This window comes from Microtus oregoni, unplaced genomic scaffold (genome assembly GCF_018167655.1).
Source record: "Microtus oregoni isolate MIOR12 unplaced genomic scaffold, Mior012 000028F_ref0000031, whole genome shotgun sequence".
In the NCBI taxonomy this organism is placed as follows: Eukaryota; Metazoa; Chordata; class Mammalia; order Rodentia; family Cricetidae; genus Microtus; species Microtus oregoni.
Genome location: NW_024543087.1, coordinates 938,695 through 959,717, shown reverse-complemented (window position 1 = coordinate 959,717; position 21,023 = coordinate 938,695). Strand labels below are relative to the sequence as shown.

General features: G+C 46.1%; 1 protein-coding gene across 4 annotated transcripts in view; it reads left to right on the top strand.

Moving 5' to 3' along the window:
- Lars2 (leucyl-tRNA synthetase 2, mitochondrial) overlaps window positions 1-21,023 on the top strand; it is a 100,753-nt gene that overhangs the window by 29,483 nt on the left and 50,247 nt on the right. For all 4 annotated transcript variants that reach the window (XM_041677465.1, XM_041677464.1, XM_041677467.1 and 1 more), the window contains 2 exons: window positions 15,682-15,771; window positions 17,125-17,268. In XM_041677465.1, coding sequence (XP_041533399.1) covers window positions 15,682-15,771; window positions 17,125-17,268 — 234 coding nt within the window. The remainder of the gene's footprint in view (window positions 1-15,681; window positions 15,772-17,124; window positions 17,269-21,023) is intronic.

Here is a 21,023-nt window from a genome sequence, read left to right as displayed (position 1 = left end):
GCTGAGCATGGCATCCCCACCATAGGGAATGGGCTCCAATAATCCAGCTCATGCACCAGGGGTAGATCCTGGTCCCACTGCCAGGGGCCTCACAGATAGATCAAGCTTCACCACTGTCTCCCACATATGGAGGCTCCACAGCTGTCGGTCTAGAGTTCCTGGGTTTCCACACGTTTGGTTCAGCTGTCTCTGTAGATTTCTCCATCATGATCTTGACCTCTCTTGCTCATATATTCCCCTTCCCTCTTTTTGATTGGATTCCCACTTGGCTGTGGATCTCTGCATCTCTTCCATCAGTTACTGGATGAAGGCTCTATGATGACAGCTAGGGTATTTAGTAATCTGAATACAGGAGAAGGCCAGGTCAGGCTCCCTCCCCATTGTCGCTAGGAGTCTTAGCTGGGGTCATCCTTGTAGATTCCTGGGAGTTTCCCTAGCACCAGGTTTCTCTCTCAAGATCTCTCTTTTATTGCTCTCCCACTCTGTCCCTCTTCCCCCATGTTCTCCTCTCCTGTCCCCTTCCCTTGACTGCCTCCCCTTCCCCCCAGTTTACCCAGGAGATCTCATCTATTTATCCTTCCCTGGGCAATCCTCTTAGGGTCTTCCTTGTTTCCTAGCTTCTCTGGAGCTGTGGATTGCAGTCTGGTCATCCTTTGCTTTACATCTAATATCCATATATGAGTGAGTACATGCCTTGGTTGTCTTTCTGAGTCTGGGTTACCTCACTCAGAATGGTTTTTTTTTTCTAGTTCCATGCATTTGTCTGCAAATTTCATGATGTCATTGTTTTTAACATTCTGAGTAATGGTACATTTACACAAATTCAACTTTTTAAAACAGCTGTGGGAGGCTATTACAAAGGATCAGGGTGTGGTTCCAAGCATCCACATGGCCCCTCACAACCAGGGGATCTGATCCTCTCTGAGGGCCTTCCACTTCTGTGGTGTGCTTACATACATGCATAATATAAGGTCACAGGCAGGAAGCTGACGCCGATGTGACGCTGTTAGCTGGAGCTTGGTTCTTGCTCAGATCCCCTTCCACACCTGCAGTGTTGTGCGGATTTGTGTAACCTCCAGCTGCTCCATCGTGTTTGATGGGAAAGTCCATGGCCAACCAGACCATCTCTGCATCTCCACACAGGTGCCCTTTAGATGCCCATTTGGGTGCTTACTGGACCTGTAGGGGTGGCGGTGGTGAGGTATTGTGGCTCTGTTTCAGAAGTTTCAGTTTGTTAGGAGGTAGAACCTCATGCTCAAGCAGAGATCCTCCCTCGTGGTCTCTTTCTCTGCCCTGGCGACTAAACACTATCATCAGCATCCACTCCAGTGTAGATCCTTTGATCTTAGTTTTGTCTGCTGTTTAGGGTGTGAGTGCCCTTGCTCTGCGGGGCTTTCCCTGTGGCCCTTGCCCAGGGTCTTCAAAAGCACCGACTTTCTGTAAGCTCAGTGCCCATCCATTCCTGACCCACCTTGGTCACTGTTCTTCCAATCTTGTTTTCCTCTACTTTCTGGAAAAACTTGCCATCTTTATGCAGAATTAATGTTGTTTTTAGTATTAGTACTAGTTTTGTTTTTGTATTTTTAGATTTATTATTTTTTCTCACCTCGTCCAGCCCCATCTTTATTCTCAAGAGCAGAAATGCCTTTTAGCTAGGTGCCTTTTCTTTTCATTATTTTGCTGTTAAGTTCATCATAGACCCATGTATGTTCAGAAGGTTTTTTGGAATGCAAACAGATATTGAATGAAGATTTATTTTTGCTTCCTACAATGTCTTTCACAGTTTAGAATGTTGCATTCTCCTTGTTTGTTTCAGAGTCTTTCCTGGACTGAGTTTTCCATTCCTTTCTTCCTTTTTGACTGAATGACTGGAGAGACCCATCAGCCTGAGTGGAGGAGAAGTGACAAAATGGGGAGGCAGAGGGCCAGTTTATTTAATTGACGAGATAAAGCTGCGCCTTTCACAAGCCATAGTCCCAAAGTCTCGTAAAAACCAGCAGATGGCTAAGTGACAAGTAGCCAGATATTTGAAAAATAAGATGGCTCAGCAGTGCTAGCTCGTGCCCCAGCAGAAGAGATAGAGCCCTGTAGCTGGGCCATAGGCTCGTTCTTCCTGACTCTCCCTAGGTCAGTGCTAGCTGGTGCCCTGGCAGAAGAGACAGAGCCCTGTAGCTGGGCCATAGGCTCGTTCTTCCTGACTCTCCCTGGGTCAGTGCTAGCTCATGCTCCAGCAGAAGAGACAGAGCCCTGTAGCTGGGCCATAGGCTCGTTCTTCCTGACTCTCCCTGGGTCAGTGCTAGCTCATGCTCCAGCAGAAGAGATAGAGCCCTGTAGCTGGGCCATAGGCTTGTTCTTCCTGACTCTCCCTGGGTCAGTGCTAGCTCATGCTCCAGCAGAAGAGATAGAGCCCTGTAGCTGGGCCATAGGCTTGTTCTTCCTGACTCTCCCTGGGCAAGAGCTCTTGAGCTGTGTTCTCACCGTTCTTACCGGAAAAGATGAATGCTCTGGACTGTGGAACATGCCTTCCTAGAATTAGTGCATTTCTGGTGAGCCGGGATTACCGTGAAGTGTTGTCTCAGGACATCCCCTCCTGTGCCTGCTTCTTTCAGGTGTTATTTCCAGAGCAGTGTGGGAAATGTTGGGAAGAAACTGAAAGCTGAATACAACCAGCTCAGCATCTACTAACAGAAGAGGAAAGAGAAGCGAGGGAGGAAGAGGAGAGAAAGGAGATGGGGAAGAGGCTTTTATTTGTAGAGCACTTGCTTTCTGGAACAATTGGCCGGCTTCCTAAAAGGTGTAGACTGTGTTAATCTGCTTCCCGTTAGTGCAGCAAAGATCTGAGGTAATCGACCCACAACGAGAAAAAAATCGTCCTAGCTCATGGCCTGGGATGATCCGTGATTGACTGAGTCCCCAGAGAGGAATTAACACATCACAGCCTGGGACGATCCATGATTGACTGAGTCCCCCGAGAGGAATTAACACATCATGGCAAGCAGCACCCCAGAGAGCAGACAGAGCTGTTCACTTCATAGGCAGGAGTGGGAGGGAGGTAGCCCAGAACCAGAAAGACAAACATGGTATGTACTCACTCAAAAGTGGATATTAGATGTGAAGCAAAGGATAACCAGGCTACAATCCACAGCCTCAGACAAGCTAGGTAACTAGGAGGATCCGAAGAGGGACACATGGATTTCCCTGGGAAGGGGAAATAGATGAGGTCTCCTGCATAAGCTGAGGGCAGGGGTGGGTGGGTGAGGGGTAGGGAGCTGGAGTGGAGGAGGAGATGGGAACACGAGGGATTGTGGTTGTCAAGTTGTGGCAGGATGGAGGGGGTGAGTAATGAAAGAGATAACTTATTAGAGGGAGCCATTTTGGGGTTAAGGAGAAGCCTGGTACCAGGGAAACTCCCAGGAATCCACAAGGATGACCCCAGCTAAGACTCCTAGCAATAGTGGAGAGGGTGCCTGAACTGGCCTTCTTCTGTTATCAGATAGGTTTCTACCCTAAATTTTCATTAGAGCATTCGTCCAGTAACTGATGGAAGAGATGCAGAGATCCACAGCCAAGCCCTGGGCTTGCTTCAGGAGTCCAGATATGACTGCCCCTAGATATGGTGGGGGAGAAAGTTTATTGTACTTTATTGTAGAGCCAGAGGCAGAGACATCTGGGAGAGTCCAGAGTGGACAAGACTATATTCAGCTGGGCCATGTGAGGAGAAGAGGGAAGGAAGAGGAGTGAGAAGTAGCTGACCAAGAGAGGTGGCAAAGGCCAGGAGACTGGGAAAGAGTGAAGGGTTGACCAAAAGAGGAAAGGGGGCAGGAGGAGCAAAATGGCTGGATTACAGGGAAGGGCAGCCCAGCCCCTGGGCTGGAGGAGTCTTGGGTAGGGGGCAGTTGTGCGTCTAGGAGGGCCCTGTAACAGGTAGAGACTGAGAGACGCTTGAGAAGGAACTGGTGGCCAGGTCCACATTGATACGTTAAATAGGCCCCTCAGCCGATGTTCAGGAGAAATATACATCTGCAGGGTTTGGATGAGGACAAGGTGTTGCTTTTTCTGCCTCTCAAGCCCAGAAGGATGAATTAATCCTTGAAGGAAATGATACTGAGCTTGTTTCCAGTTCAGTAGCCTGATTTAGCAAGCCACAACAGTTGAAACCAACAATATCAGAAAGTTTTAGGATGGTTTCTTTGTGTCTGAAAACCAACAGTGCAGCAGGCTGATGAGTAAGACCTAAGTTACCCAGCTTGAGAAACAGGATCCTGAATTATAAGTGCAATTTAGGGTGTCTTTGGGGGCAGTGAAAGACTCGTGTGGCCTGTGGCTAAGAGATACTCAGTGCAGCTGACTGCAGGGCTTTGGAGAGGCTGCATGAGCACGAGCCAGGGCAGCAGAGCTGCTGTACCGCACTTACTCGGTGTTTGCACTAGGTTAGCCCTTTCGCTGGCTGTGAGTTTTCCAGATTTTCTCACCAATGCCTTACAGTCTGGCTAGGCTGGGTGACTACTGAGACAGCAGTGATACTCTACATCTTGCATAAGGGTAAGCAGCTATTAACAGTGCCATCTATACCTTACGGCCTCAGTAAGACCCAGTTGGCACTGAGGGCTGTGTGGCATCCCCTTGTCAACACAAGTCTGTTTCTGTTTCTCTTGCTTTCTCATCATGTTGTAATTTCATCTGAAAAATTCAGGGGCTGAAGAGATGACTCAGCGGGTAAAAGTGCTTGCTGCTTAATCATGAGGTCTAGAGTTCAGATCCCAGCACTCAGATAAAAAGCCGTGTGTCCAACACACACCTATAACCCCAGCTTGGAGTGGGGTGGAGACAGCAGGACCATTTTTGCTTGCTGGATTCCAGCCTAGCTTATAAGACGAGTTCCAGATTCAAGGAGAGACCTTGCCTCAAGAGAATAGGCAGGAAGTGATAGAGAATGGTAGTGTTTTCTTCTGGCTTCATATGAATGTACAGGTTGTGTACCTGCGCGCGCACACACACACACACACATACACACACACACTCACACACACACACTGACAGAAGGAGGAGGGAGGGAGACAGGGAGAAGGAGGGAGCTTGCGAGCAGCCATCATGCTTTAGCTTCAAAGAATAGCAGCTCACGTATTTCACATTTCCAGGGCTATGTTGGGTTTCTTCATTCCTTGGCCTCACCTGTTTTGGCCTTTCCTTCCCCACCCTGGATGGGATTACAATTTAGGAATAGTGTCCTCTTCATCCCTAACACACGGGCCCTGCATCCTTCCAGCCTGAGTTCACTCAGATGCCATGGTTACGATTACAGAATGAAAAGTCATCATTGCGCCAAGGTCCTGGCACTTTATTTACACACGTGACTAAACACCAGATACTAGAAATAGCAAGTCCTACAGAGTGGCAGATATATTTTTAAATGAAATTTTTAATTTTAAAGGGATCAAAAACATCTTAAAACAAAAAACACCTTGAGGCAGGCGAGTGCCTGACAGCCAGGCTGGGGAAAAGCTTCCACTGGGAGAGCGCAGAGCCAGTTGCCTTGACAACGTGTGGCAGGCACTCCAAGTATTTGACAAGACAGTCTCCTTTTAGGTCCTGACAAGTGAAGGCCGTTCGTCTGACCAGTCTCTGGCCCTGGGTTTCTGGTGCTCCATCAGAAAAATGAGTGTTTCCTTTGGGTGTCCCCTGTGGTTGGAACTCACCAAGGTGGGGGGCCAAGGTGGTGCCTTTGTCTTTACTGAAGTGATTTTGCTGAGTATCTTTTGGGACTGACATGTTTTGGTTGTCATGAAGTCTTGACCATGTCTTGGCACCTCTGCATGTTCAACTGGGCCATGCTTACGAGCCTTTTATCTTCCTCTACTTGAACCCTAGCCTAAAATAAATAAGTTAATTAATTAAAATTAAAATTAAAAGTTCACTGGGTTGGGAGCTGGGAAATGTTTCAGTCACTAAAGTGACTGCTGTACACGTACAAAGCACCTGTGTTTGGATTCCCAGCGCCTACATAAAAGCTGATCAAGGACGGGGAGTATGGGGCAGGAGGATCCTGGAGCTCGCTGTCCAGCCAGCCTAGCCACACTGATGCGCTCCAGCTTAGTGAGAGACTTTGTCCCAAAAAGTAAAATGGAGAGTGACAAAAGATGCCCATTGTTTACATGTGAGCACACACGTGAACGTGTGCACTTACCCCCATACATGTGAGCACACACGTGAACGTGTGCACTTACCCCACACACACATGTGAGCACACACATGAACGTGTGCACTTACCCCATACATGTGAGCACACACGTGAACGTGTACACTTACCCCCATACATGTGAGCACACACGTGAACGTGTGCACTTACCCCCCCCACACACATAGTTTCTGTTGTTCTATCAAGGCAATTTTCTGTGACTTTTTCTAAGTTTATGGTTTCATTTCTTGGTCTTTGTCTCAGGTGAAATTGCTCACGCTGTGGCATGTTTCTCCAACTCATTGCTTAGCGGAGCTGCAGATAGCTCTGTGGCCACCACTGTCTGAATTGTGTATTATAAAAATGGTGTTTTCTTCCATCTCCTGGCCCTCATCCACGTCTAAGAAATTTCTTCATTCTCTCAGGAAACCTAGAGACTAGCCTCATGAAAGTATCCATCGACAGGTTCTGCCCTGTTGAACTCACCGTTTGAGGATGTTTCAAATTACATCGGTGTTCCCTTTAGAAAGATGGAGTGCTGGTCTCTGCTCACCTATACTGACGACAGATTGCAGCTCAAACTAATCAATCTTCTCTGTAGCTCTATGGAGAGTGTTCTGTCCTCAATGTCGAGTTAGCAACGCTGTCCATTTGTTAGATTGCCACGATGAAGTCAGTTGGCAAAGAATAATTACCAAGAAATTTAGCAAATTGTTACTTTTTGTCTGCATATAAGTAGCTCCTATGATCTTGAGTACAGTGGGGGGAGGAAATTGTCAAGTTACCAGGTACATGGTAAAACTCAAATACACATGCGCTCACACTTCTGAAGATGAACTGTTTTCAGTAAGAAAGACTGTGTCTTCAAAGCTACAAGCCTTGATCTCCCTGCTGTTAATATTCTAAATTTTCTTTAAGAAATGTAGACTTCAAACCTTTCACATCACTTAAGAACTTGTCTTGTGGCCCTGGACTTGGAAAGCAAAGCCTTTAAGAAGAAGACACACACTGTGTAAACGTGCAGTGTCTAGCATTCACAAGTTTTGGTTTTCTTTAAATGTTCATTTTCAATCTAAAGGTAGTTCTGCATGGAGAAACATAATTGCATAAAAATGAGTGCTCAGACCGATGTAGGCTCAAGATTAATTACCCTGATATTAACAGCTTTGCCTTCAGTTCTGCAAAGAGGGAATCGGGGGTCTGATGCAGGACGGTGGCGAATGGGAACTGGCAGGTGGGAAGAAGGGGAACAAAGGAAAGAGGCCAGGAGAAAGCGCAGTGGGATCTCAGTAAGAGGGAGTCATGGGACAATGGTCCAGAAAGGAGGAGGGAGAAGGTGGGGCCACATGGCCTGTTGTGGTCCTGAAGATGTCAAGGAGTCACAGGGAAAGATGTAGTTTAGAGGGAGTGCAGCAGGACCTTGAGAGGAGGAGAGGCAGCCCTGGCCTGGAGCTGGTGAAGGCCAACAGCCTTGCTTCTCTTCCCACGGGAACAGACATGGAAGGGGATGCCGAGGGACTTTGCTGAGGAAAGGTGAGACCTTAAAGCTTCTCAGAGGTAGAAGAAAGGCCATCGTCCTGCCGTTCTCTGCCCTGGACAGTACTCTGTGAGTCTGTAGAGTCGAGTCATGAGTGAATGCATGTGCGGATCCATTTCCCTTTCTTCCCTAACCCCCACTGCCCACTGGTGTGTCTTAGGAAAAAGACCCAGCAACTGACCCTGTGTCAGCTCTTCTCATTGGTGAGTTAAAAGAGAGCAGGAGTGTGGTGCTGAGCCGGCCTGACCCTAGGCCACTGAGCAGGGGACCTCACTGTGAATCCTGAAAGGCCGCTGCTGTCTCAGGTCTGGAAACTGCTCATGACGCACAGTTCTCCATTTGTCTTTGGAGTTTCGGAGACTCTGCACACAGGTTTCTTCAATCACTGTGTGGTGTGTTGGGGAAGCGTTCCTCAGACGGAGTGCTGTGAATAAGTCAGACCGGGATTCCAGAACAATGGTCCGCTCATTTCTTTAAAAGCCTGTTGTATTTATGAAATTGTCTAGAACTCTGCCTCAGGCCAGAATTGCTTTGCTTTGCTTTTGCCCAGGCTAGACCGAAACTCACTGTGTAGCTCAGACTGGACTCAAGTTCAAGGGAATTTTCCTGCCTCGGCCTCCTGAGTATGAGATTATCGGTGTTTATTACCACATTTGGCTTTGGCCTTGTCTGTTTTGTAAATATGATGACCCTTAACTCCTGGAACGAGTGTTTTGTTTAATGAAGGTTCATGAACCTCCTGCACACCTCTGAGGGGTTGACAGTGTTGGAAGGGCAGGCTGGTTCTCTTCAGATCCCTTCATCCGCACAGGGCTTGCAGCATCTGTGTCAGAGGGAGCTCTCTGGGCCTGCCGTGGCCCAGACCATCTAGGCCCCGGGGCTCCACTTCTGCCTCCAGTCCTGTGCTCCTCCTCTCATCCTCATAATCCGGCAGCCTGCTTGAGAGGCTGGCCGCAAGCTTTCAATCCTCCTGCCTCAGCCTCCTGCTGCTAGCTTTCTATAGAGGAGAAGAAAAAGCCCTAGGCAAAAACCACAGGAAGAGCTGATTCAGACCCAAACCAGAACTGTGCTAAGCTATCAGTCACGCTCTATTCCCTCTTCTGCCTAGAGATTGCTGAGGGGCCTCTGAGTGTCCTTCCTGACATCACACTTGAGTGGAGCACCAGGTGGATCCTGAATGCCGTGATTCCAGCACACAGTGCATTGTCCTTCTGTATCACAGACATAACCAAACCTTGGTGCCTCCTCCTCCCGGACATCATCAATGCCAGATCCCTGGGCCAGAAGTCACGGTCACACTGGCTTAATTGTTAGGTTAAATTATTCAAGGTCACCGGGTGGAAATGGCTAGTTTCCGAGAGGTTGCCTTGAGCCTCTTTGTGTTTCTGAGAGAGCATATCTATCTTCTGCCTTGGGTTCTGTGTTTACCTATAAATCCGTGGAATATTTTTTACGCTGACCCCAGGCAGAGTAAACTGTAAGATTACAATGTGGAGTAGTCACTTTCCTGAGATCTCAGATAGACAGCTAGATGGTGCTCTCTGGAGCTCACAGGTGTAAAAGCTTGATAGAGATCTGTGTGGAGCGAAGCCAAACTGCAGCTGTTTTCAGAGCTGTGCATTTAAATATTTGTGCTGAACCAGTGGAACCTTAATGTGGCATGGCTTGTTTGTGTCTGAGTGATTCCTGCATGTTTGTATGTGCGCAGCGTGCTTGCCTGAAGAGGTGTCAGATCTCTTGGAAGTGGACTTACAGACAGCTGTGGTTTACCAAAATGTATGCTGGAACCAGTCCTTTGTAAGCAAGCACAGCAAGTGCTCTTAACTGCTGAGCCATCGCTCCAGCTGTGTGAACTTATTTGAAAGCAGGGGAAATGAGGTACAGATGCTGCTCATTCATTCCCAGCCACCCAGACCCCAGATAATCTGATCACACAGAAACTGTATTATTTGCAATACTGTTTGGCCAATAGCTTAAGCGTATTTCTAGCTAGCTCTTACATCTTAAATTAACCCATTTCTATTATTTTATATTTTATCACAAGGCCCTGGTTTACCAGCAAGGTTTCCATGAGTCTGTTTTCTGCGGCAGCTACTTGGCTTCTTTCCAGCGCTGCCTAATCTTTCTGTATATTTCTGTTTGGATTTTCTGCTTGGCTTTACTCTCTTAAACTATTGGCCTAAAGCAACTTCTTTATTAACCAATGGCGATAAAACATAATAACAGGATATAGAGGAGAATCCACTTAGGGATATTTTAAATTGTTTAAAATCTAGATGCTAAAATAAATCACTTGTCCCTAGCAAACCCCTGTCTCTCTAGTGCCAGGTTCCTGGTGCTTTACCAGCCGTGTTCAGCAGAGTGACCACATCTGGTTTAGGAGAGAAGCTGAGTAAATACACTACTAAATGATATTTAATCTCCTTTGTTACTTTTTATGGACTGTCCACTAGAGAATGGCCTGGTTAAAGTTCCCTTGATCTGCCTGTGGCTTCAGACTTAAAATGAAATAATATAAACCCTTAGATAAAGATTGCACCATTAGCATTTAAAGTTAAAAAGAGTGTATGGTGCCTCACCCTGTAACCTAACATGTGGGAGGGTAAGACAGGAAGAGTGCCCTGAGTGTAAGCCAGCCCGGGTTCTATACACGATTCCATCTCAAAACACAGAAAAGAAGGGCTGGGCGGTGCTGGCACACGCCTTTAATCTCAGCACTCGTGATGCAGAGGCAGGAGGATCTCTGTGAGTTTGAGGCAGCCTTGTCTACAGAGTGAGTTCCAGGATAGGCAGGGCTACACAGAGAAACCCTGTCTCAAAAAACCAAATTTAAAATAAATAAATAAAATAAAAATGAAATCCATGTCTAGCTGAATAATTTGGGAGGGCTGTCTTCCTTGTTAACTCTGTAGTGTTAGCACATATGGTAGGCACTTAAGTGTACTTTTGTCCGTGTGTTCCCACACACGTGAGCACACTTGTGCACAGACTGGTGACAAAGCATCTTTTTAGCCATTGTCAGGTAATCCTCAGGGAGCAGAGTCTTTGTCTTATTTGGGAAGGAAGACTGTTAATATTTTCTGCTCTCTTAACTGTAGAACTGTGTTTTGAGTAAGTAGTTCATGGTAAGCATGTGCAATCCTGTGTTCTCTAACTGTAGAACTGTGTGCAGTGAGCACGTGAAATCCTGTGTTCTCTAACTGTAGAACTGTGTGCAGTGAGCACGTGAAATCCTGTGTTCTCTTACTGTAGAACTGTGAACAGTGAGCACGTGAAATCCTGTGTTCTCTAACTGTAGAACTGTGAACAGTGAGCACGTGAAATTCTGTGTTCTCTAACTGTAGAACTGTGTGCAGTGACCGTGTGAAATCCTGTGTTCTCTAACTGTAGAACTGTGAACAGTGAGCACGTGAAATCCTGTGTTCTCTAACTGTAGAACTGTGTGCAGTGACCGTGTGAAATCCTGTGTTCTCTAACTGTAGAACTGTGTACAGTGAGCACGTGAAATCCTGTGTTCTCTAACTGTAGAACTGTGAACAGTGAGCACGTGAAATTCTGTGTTCTCTAACTGTAGAACTGTGAACAGTGAGCACGTGAAATCCTGTGTTCTCTAACTGTAGAACTGTGAACAGTGAGCACGTGAAATTCTGCGTTCTCTAACTGTAGAACTGTGAACAGTGAGCACGTGAAATTCTGCGTTCTCTTACTGTAGAACTGTGAACAGTGAGCACGTGAAATTCTGCGTTCTCTAACCGTAGACTATGTACAGTGAGCACAGAAAAGGAGGTTTTGCTTTTTAACCAGTTGTTTAAACTAAAAACTTTTAAGTGACATAATTTCAAAAAAAAATGCCTTTGATGATTTTAGAGGATGAGAATTCACTGTTTTCATTTTGTTCTATTCTAATGGGCGAATGATGGCAGGTTCCAGAAGAGATGTGTGACTCTCATTGCTTGTAAGTTACTTGACTTAGTAAGAAAGCTGGCCTCCCACAGGTAGGAAGGCTCAGCGGGGAGACCGCATCACTCTCCTGAGGCCCAGCCTCCTTGGGCAGTTGTACAGCAGTGGCCCTGACCACACAGCGGTGGCCCTGACCACACAGCGGTGGCCCTGACCACACAGCGGTGGCCGTGACCACACAGCGGTGGCCGTGACCACACAGCGGTGGCCCTGACCACACAGCGGTGGCCGTGACCACACAGCGGTGGCCCTGACCACACAGCGGTGGCCCTGACCACACAGCGGTGGCCGTGACCACACAGCGGTGGCCCTGACCACACAGCGGTGGCCCTGACCACACAGCGGTGGCCCTGACCACACAGCCGTGGCCCTGACCACACGGGTTTCCTCTGGATGGCAGTTGCAGAAGCAACAGATAAAACAGGTCAAGTCCAAATGTGAAGTTAGGAAGAAAGGGGCCCAAACTCTCTCTTTCACCTTGGCTGGTGCCCAGAGGAACACAGGTGAATGGCTGGCTAGATGAAGGTCTCCTGCTCCTCTCTTTCTTCCCTGGCTCTTCTACTTCAGTAAAACTGATTTCCAAAACCACAAACCTGGTTGAAGGTAATGCTGTTCTATTGCTATGTGACTTCAGTGTCCAGAAGCAGATTCAGGGGCTTAGAGAGTGTGTTATAAAATATTCTCATTGTACTACATAGTCATTATAATTCATTTTCTAATTTGTTATAGTATATTCATTGGAAATTTTTTTATATTTTATTATGAGCAACTCAAATACAAAATAAAGTGTTAATTGGCCCCATTCATAGTTTCATTTTATTCATATTTGCTTTACATACTTTTTTAAAACCATAGTCCATAAAGATTTTTTTAATAAAAAGAAAAAAAAGATATTTCTACAATAGCAAGGTCTAAGAAAATTTTCCCATAATCCTCACCCACCCCTCACCCACCCTATCCTTCAATTCAATCTATTTTCCTTGTGTACTTGTGACTATATACACAATTCAACTGTGAAACCTAAATGAGATATACAGATTTGCTTTTGTAGACAGACTTTCACATGTCTATCTTATTCCCAGTTCAGCAGCACTTTGGGGTCCCTCCGTGTTGGAAAGCATAAAATGATGAGTGAAACAAAATAGAAGCTGGCTCCTGACAGGTTAAAAGTGGATTTAAAGATATTTGACCAGAGAAGCTAAAGAGAGCAATTCTGTGCCGTGCTAGTAGGTGAAGGGTTGAGGTGTCAGCTTTAGCACTGATGAAGTTGACTTGAGGAGACAACACTCCCTGTCCGTTAGTCAGATTCTTGAGTTGGTAGAGTTCCACTCGTGCCTGGCACCCCGTATACCAGATGCCTATTGAGTTCCTGGGAGCTGGTGATTCATGTATGTAGCAGAGAAACCATAGCTTAGGCATTGGTGGGGGCCAGGCTGCTTGGGACCACCAATAGAATGGCTGGTTTGTCACTGTGTGTCATTGTAGGGACATGGAACTGGTGGTCAGAGTTGAGTTATTCTGCATCTTTAAAAAAAGATTCATTTATTTATTTTATGTATATGGATATTTTGCCTGTATTTATGCCTGCACACTACTAAAAGGCACCAAATTCCATGAGACTACAGTTATAAACAGTTCCAAGCTGGGAACTGAACTCAGGACCCGGAAGAACAGCCAGTTCTCTTAATTGCTGAGCTATAGGCTCTGTTCTGCATTAAAATAAGAAAATGGTTTTCTGGGCTTGGGTTATAGCTCAGTGTTAGAGCACTTGTTAGCATGCCTGAGTCCCTGGGTTTGATCCCAAGTACTGCCCGAAAATATCGTTTTTTAATATTGGCGCTCTGCTACTCAAAACAACAGCAATAGCAAAACAACCAAGGAAAGCTAGGAATGCAGCTCAATTGCTAGAATGCTTGCCTAACGTGCATGAAGCCCTGGATTAATTAGATCCCCAGCAGCACACAGTCTGGGTGTAGTGACTGGCATTTTTCTATAACTTCGCATTCAAGAAGCAGGTAGATCAGAAGTTCAAAGTTTGAGGCTACCCTTGAATACGTGAGACCCTGCCTCAAAAGGAATGAATGAATTTAACAGAAGAAAAACAGCCCTTTTAGGTTACCACTTCCTATTATACTTGCCTTCCTCCTGGGTTTGAAGCTTTCCTTACTTGTTCATCTTAAGGAATATAGAAGTGGTCCGCACTTGGATAAAGTCTATCTTTTGTAGGAAAATCAGCTACAGGTGGAGCCATTTGAGAAACACTTTCCCACTATCCCCTGTAGACAGACTTTTCTTTCCTGTTCTGTTGTAATAAGGGCAGCGGGCTACGTTCCTGGCGTCCGGCTGCCCGCATGGCTAGCTTATGCCCCGAAATAATTACACGGAAACTGTATTCTTTTAAACACTGCTTGGCCCATTAGTTCCAGCCTCTTATTGGCTAGCTCTTACATATTAACCTAACCCATTTCTAATAATCTGTGTAGTCCACGAGGTGGCTTACCAGGGAAGATCTTAACCTGCGGCTCTGTCGTGAGTGGGAGAATCATGGCAACTGCCTGACTCAGCTTCTTTCTCCCAGCATTCTGTTCTGTTTACTCCGCCTACCTAATTTTCTGTCCTATCAGAGGCCAAGCAGTTTCTTTATTACTTAACCAATGAAACAACAGAAAGATGACCCTCCTCCATCACTGTTCGCCAGTTCCCAAATAACCAACACAGAGACTTAATATTAATTATACGTGCTTGGCCAATAGCTGCGGCTTATTACTAACTAGCTCTTACAACTTAAATTAACCCATATTTCTTATCTGTGTTCTACCATGTGTCTCATGGCTTGTTACCTCATTTTGTACACATTCTGTTTCCTCTGTTTCTGAATGGTGACTCTTGAGACTCGACCCTTCTTCCCAGCATCCTCCTAGTCTGGCTCTCCTGCTCTGTCTCTTCCTGCCCAGCTAAAGGCCTGTCAGGTCTTTATTAACCAATGAGAGTGATACATATTTACAGTGTACAAAGATTGTTCCACAGAAACCTCCTTTTCTCTTTTTCTGCCAATGGCAGTGCTGAGGATTAACTGCAAGGTCTCAGGGTTGCTAGGCAAGCAAGCACTCTGTCACTAAGCTATGCCCAGCCCTTTATCCATGGCTTTTACTTAAAGTTCAGCAGCACTAGAAAAAGAGAAACGCATGACTGTTATAAGTTACTTTGACTTCACAATGTCAAACCTCATCAGTTAATGAAGTTCTATTTTTTTAAATTTTATATTTAAAAGTGTTTTTCAGGCAAAATGTAAACTTTAGGAATTTTTGATTAATTTCCCCACGTAGACAACAGCTTGATTCATATTATACAGTAAAGGGAGAATAATGAGGCTATGGAAACTATCAAACCATAGGTTCTATGTAGACACAAGATTTAGTTTGAAATGAAATAGTCTTGACATAATTGCTTTTCAGATGAGCTACAGTCTTGTTCCCCAGCATATGTTTATCCAGGCAGAAATGTCCATAGCTGGATTGGAAAGATGGCTCGCTAGTGAAGAGTACTTGCTGCTTTTCTAGAGGACCTGAGTTCTGGCTTTTCACAGCCATCTGTACTCCGGTTCCAGGGGGTCCGGCAACCTCTTCTGGCCTCCATCAATAATAGCACTCGTGCACATACCCCACACCACACGCATACAATTTTGAGTAAACATGAAATATTTATTTTAAAAAGTTCATATCCGTTTCCTGTACTGTAACTTGTTAGTCATGGGTGACAGGCAAAGGGCTTGAGAGTCTCTTATCATTGTAAATATCTAGGAAAGATGGAGGAGACATTCCAATAACACCATCTCTTTCTTCCCAGAATAAATGGCTATTCCCTCACTTTGAGAGTTAGCAGAGATAAGTTGGTAAATACTTGGACATTTAGTTGCTTTTAAGAACTTAATCTCAAAGCTGTGGTATGTGTGGTGCAGTGCTTGTGGGGTCTGACTGTGCATTTATGCCTCTTCCTTTTTTTTTTGCAGGAAATCACTACCTGTTTGCCAGATTACTACAAATGGACTCAATACCTATTTATCAAACTCTATGAAGCTGGACTGGCCTATCAAAAGGAGGTACATTCATGTTAGCTACGCTTTTAAAACTTTATGAATTTTCTCCATCTTAGAATCATCACTTTTAACCAGGTGTGGCGGCCCACACCTTTAATCCTAGCACTTGAGAGGCAGAGGCAGGTGGATCTTGGTGAGTCCGAGACCAGCCTGGTCTACAGAGTGAGTTCCAGGACAGCCAGAGCTACAAAGTGAGATTTGTCCAAAGATGCATGCGCCTCGGGGTTGTAGGCTCCTCTGCAATAATCCTAGCACGGCCAAAATAAAACAGGATTTCTTTTTACCTACTAAGTAAAACCCTTCCTGTGTCTCCCTGGTGTTAGTGGTAATAACAGATGGGCCAACTTTCTTTGGCTTATGAACCTAAAAGTTTTAGGTCCTAGATTCTTAATATCCTGGTCATCTCTTTATACTTTTGAGGTGAAGACCTTGGGGACCCCATGTTGGAGGAAATAAACTGTCCCATGCTCCTTTTCCCATCTGATTCCAGATGGCATAGTCTCAAGTTTTTGGTGACTATATTACTTGCAGTTATAGAATCACAACCCAGATTATAGCTCATGAATTAGCTGACCTCTCCCCACCCTGATGTCTATGCTGATGTGGAAGACATCCAGAACCAGTCAGGTCCCAGCATATCTTGAAAGAGCCACTGAAGCGACTGTAAATGGCTGACTGCTGAGTTTAGCACAGTCTCAAAGGGCTGGAAAGTTCCTAGCACTGGTGAAAGGATACCTGACTTCCTCCCCCTCTGCCGGTGTCTCTGAGACCTTAGGTGTGTTTTATTGCTTCTCTGCTCCTCATATTCATTCTCTGTGACATGATTCTCTGAGGATGAGTCTTCTTACCACACCACAAAGCCGACTGTGAGAATGAAAAGGGCACACGTAAGCTCCTGATAGACTGAGGCAGGAGTAGCTCAGCTGTCAAGCTCACCACTTAGCTGTAATCCACTTAGCATGGAAACCAGCACCTGGTTATCACTTAGTAAAAGTCAGTGTTGTTATTAAAAAGCAGTATATTTATTTCTTCTGCAGTAATCCTATTTTTCTAAATATTAAATAGATAATCATTTTTTTCTTCTTTTCCAAAGTGTTCTAAAATTTCAAATCCTAAATGTTCATCCTGTCATTCAAGAAAACCTAGGGTCGATTTAGACATGTTCCCAAAGGCTTCCATCTTCCCCTAGTCTACTCTAACAAGGGCATTTCATGTGTCCTTGCCACAGCTTACTAGTGGCCCATTGGCCAGGCAGCCCACCCTAAAGATGCCCTCAGGCTTGGAGCCACACTGTTCTCTAGGGGCCCCTCCACAGGACATTCACCACAGTGTACCCCGTCTCCTGCATCCTAACAGGCCTTGGTTAACTGGGATCCAGTGGATCAAACAGTGCTGGCCAATGAGCAAGTGAATGAATATGGCTGTTCATGGCGTTCTGGAGCCAAGGTGGAGAAGAAATATCTCCGACAGTGGTTCATTAAGACAACTGCATATGCGAAGGTAAGTGATGTAAGAGACTCCTGGTAACGCCCAGTGTGTGGGCAGACACACCGGTGGCTCTGCTGAAGGAGCCTGGGAAGCAGAGAGCCCCAATGTTGTTCACAGTACAGCGTGGTGGGCAAGGGGAAGCTTTAACAAGAAAGGCACCCGGAGGTTATTACAGGTTCACTGAGCTGTCAGAAAGCAACAGTAACTCTATCTGTGATTATGAATCCATGGAAGGAAAAGGGAATGAGTCCTTGTGAAGCTCAGGAGGGGTTGGGTTCTAGTTTCTCTGTACCAGCGCTTATAGTGTCCTAGAGTGAAGAGCTGACTGGTCTCTATCAGAGAAGGCCAGGGTAGGAGTGAGCTGGGTCAAGTCCAAAGCTCCAGATATGACCCTTCTGTGCCTCTGATAACTGTGAAGGCTGCCCTGGGCCTCAGTTTCCTGATGAGTAAGAGCTGATGATGATGGTTCAAGCACCTTCTGACTGATTTCCATATTCAGAGATTCAAGACAAAGCCAGCAGTAGAAGCAGAGTTGCTTACTGAGTCACAATGGCCTGGATGAAGTTCTGTATGTGTGTAATACCCAGTGCTTCTATTTTGAGTTAAGTCTCAAAGGCAGCCCATGGCATGCCTGGACAAAGTCTGGTTCTCATCTGCAGATAACTCAGGTCAGATATTGTGTGCAGGGCTCACGTTCAGAGAAAGCACAGAGTTCTAGGCAGCTTCTGATTCCCACATTCCGGGCCAAACCCAAACCACACCCCACCAGCTCAGCAGACCCTCACTGTCCTCCCTCTGGAGACTGCAGTGAGGGTCATTTTATTTTAGTTCAGTTTTGTACAGCTGACCTGGGCATGGATCTGGAAAAAGTTCAAAAGAGCTTATTAGTCAGTGCCTGGCAGAAAGCAAAGCTGAGAGTGTAGCTTTCTGTGCAGGTCCTCTCTGCTAGCCTCAGATCCGCCATGTTCCTGAGACAGTTATTCTCCCAAGCCTCCAGGTAGCGCATTGGAAAGGAGGGGTGCCAGTCCCTCTAATGGCAGCACTGGAAGGTCACCTGGTTAGCGCTGTGCCTTGGCCTCTGCTTTGAGTTGGAAATGTAATAACCTGGCACCAGAGGCATTCTTCTTTAAACTGTCAGCTGTGAATTTTCAGCTGTTCAGCGGAAATGCTGGGTTGCCATGGTAACTCTTGGTTCTTGCTGAACTCCTGTGCAGATTTATTGGAAAAGCTCTTAGGGGGTCAACACTGAAAACTGGGAGAAGAGGGGGAGTCCATGATGCTGGCACAGGCAGTGGTTCTGGTGGGAGAGCGAAGCAGACCCAGGGCTGTGTGGACAGAGAAACCCTTGGGATCTGCCTGGCTAAGGGAGGCGTTGAACCAGGGCTGCCTGGCTAAGGGAGGCATTGAACCAGGGCTGCCTGGCTAAGGGAGGCATTGAACCAGGGCTGTGTGGCACAGAGAAACCCTTGGGTTCTGCCTGGCTAAGGGAGGCATTGAATCTCCAAAAGCCATGATTGAAAGCATGGATAACACCCTAGGACTGAGGACAAGAACAGAATATAATGACCTTACCGAAGATTAAAAGCAAGCCTCTGAGAGACTCAAATAGAGCGTCTAGAACAAAATAGATCTAAAGGGGGTCAAGCATGATCCATCACCCCTGAAGGGCGTCATCTGCAGGACCCAGCATGCAGTAAAGAATACCATGTCTTTTGCAGGATACTATGAACTTTAATTTAAAAAAAAAGTTTAGATATATAGAAACCAAGGGGTTGAAGTTAGTTGATAATACCAAGGCATTTGTTATATAAATGAACAGGACTTAAAAAGAAAAGATGATCATGGTAAATTTCAGGAGAGCAGAAACCACCTATAACAATGAACCGACTGGAAATCTGGACCAGAAGAGAACATCAGACAGGAAAGTTTCAGTGTTTGGGCTGAAGAGGGACAAGCAAGAGTGGAATAGACCATAAAACCAGCTTTATGTTGTGAAGACACTCCCTCACGACAGCTCCAGCCTGTACAGGGAATCTATACTGAGTAGCCCTGGCAGATAGGTGTGTGCTGGGGTTGAGAAGCGAAGAGATGAAGACACCAAGTTAAACTTGAGCGCCATCTGGGAAGGCTCAAAGTAGGTCTGGAGAGGTGATTAGGGGCAGGATCAAGTGAGACATTGTGACTGCAGCACAGGAACTGGATGAAATAATGAAATACTGTAAAGAAGGGAGTGATGTCAGAAACATGGGGTAGTTCTTTTTTAAAAAGATTTATATATTTTTAAGATTATGTATATGTGTGTAGTTATGTGCATGTGAGGACAAGTGCCTTATGGAGGCCAGAAGTTCGAGATCCCATGGAACTGGAGTTGCAGATGGTTGTGAGCCACCCAGAGTTGGTGCTAGAAGCTGAACTCAGGCCTTCTCAACAGCAGAAAGCTCTGCTAACTGTGGAACCATCTCACTAGAATTTTGTTTTCAGTAGAACATTGTGGAATGGATAGTTGTGACTGCAGGCACCAGTCCAAATGCTTTTGTGATGGTCCCAACATGCACTCTAGAGTTAGGAAGGAGAAGTAGAAAGGGACTAGAAAATTAGTAAGAGGAAGAATCCCCTGAGCTTGGTGATCTGTTGGATGAGAGGGTGCAGGTAGCGGCAACATCCAGGAAGACCTGACTTGATGGGAGGTCCAGGGTTAGACCACTCTCTTGGGTAGAGATAGCCCTTGGAGTCTGAGATGGCCATCAGACATCCTTGGATGAAGAGGGAAAAATAATAGGAACTTGGAAAGTTTGATCCAGATTCTTAAAGATCAACTGAAATAGGATTTTTTAAAACCTGGTATGTTAGAAATTGTCATGAATTAGTGAAAGTCCAGCTGTGCAGATAAGGGCGCGACACGGGGCCAACTGAGAATGCTTTCAGCTGCAAGCTACTGAAGACCCAGGTTGTGGGGATTTAACAGATGCTTCTCTATGAGAACCAGTGCTGGGACCAGCCTGTTCTAAGGCCACCGACTGGGCATCCCAGTGCTTCTCTTGGCCTCTTCTTCCTGCTTGTGATCTCGTGGCTGCTAGATGGTGACTGCAGCTCCCTCCAGATACCACATCTCCACTCCAGACAGAAGCAGCAGGGACAGTGCAGACAAGCCCTTCTATCTGGAAAGCCCCCAGTAGAATTCCGTTCAGGTTTTGTGTTACATGGCCACCCCCAGCGTTAAGGGAGAGAGCAGAGTGGACGTGGGCTTTTCAGCTTCTGCTGTCCAGGTGGAGGAGGAATGAGCCGTGGGTGCTGGCTTGGCCTTAGTGCTGTCTGCCCAGGGATCTTCATAGCTCTGTGTTTGCCCCAAGGCTGCCCATGAGGTCAGAGTCTAAAGGGAACTCTGAAACAGAAAAGCATTTTGTTAAAGGCTGTTGTGCAGTGTGTTTTATTTCTTCCTTTCACTCCTGCCCAGCCCTTCAGAGTTGTTCACTGTGAGCTGTAAGCATGATCTCAGCCATTGACCGACAGAGAGTCAGGGTGGGAGAAAGTGCACGCTAGGGTTGCAGAGAGTGTGGGCGCTGTCTCATGGGCAGCATGTGGGAGAGGAGGAGGATGAATGACGTTTTCCATGCAGGAGACACAGGGTTCTGCTCTGTTAGATGTCTTATTCCCAAACTGCCCTTATTAAATGAACTATCGTTTAATTCCAAACTGTGCCCTGCCTGGAAGACCATTGAACAGGGCACAAGGAGATGCCTTCTTCCATCTCATGACATACCAGCTTC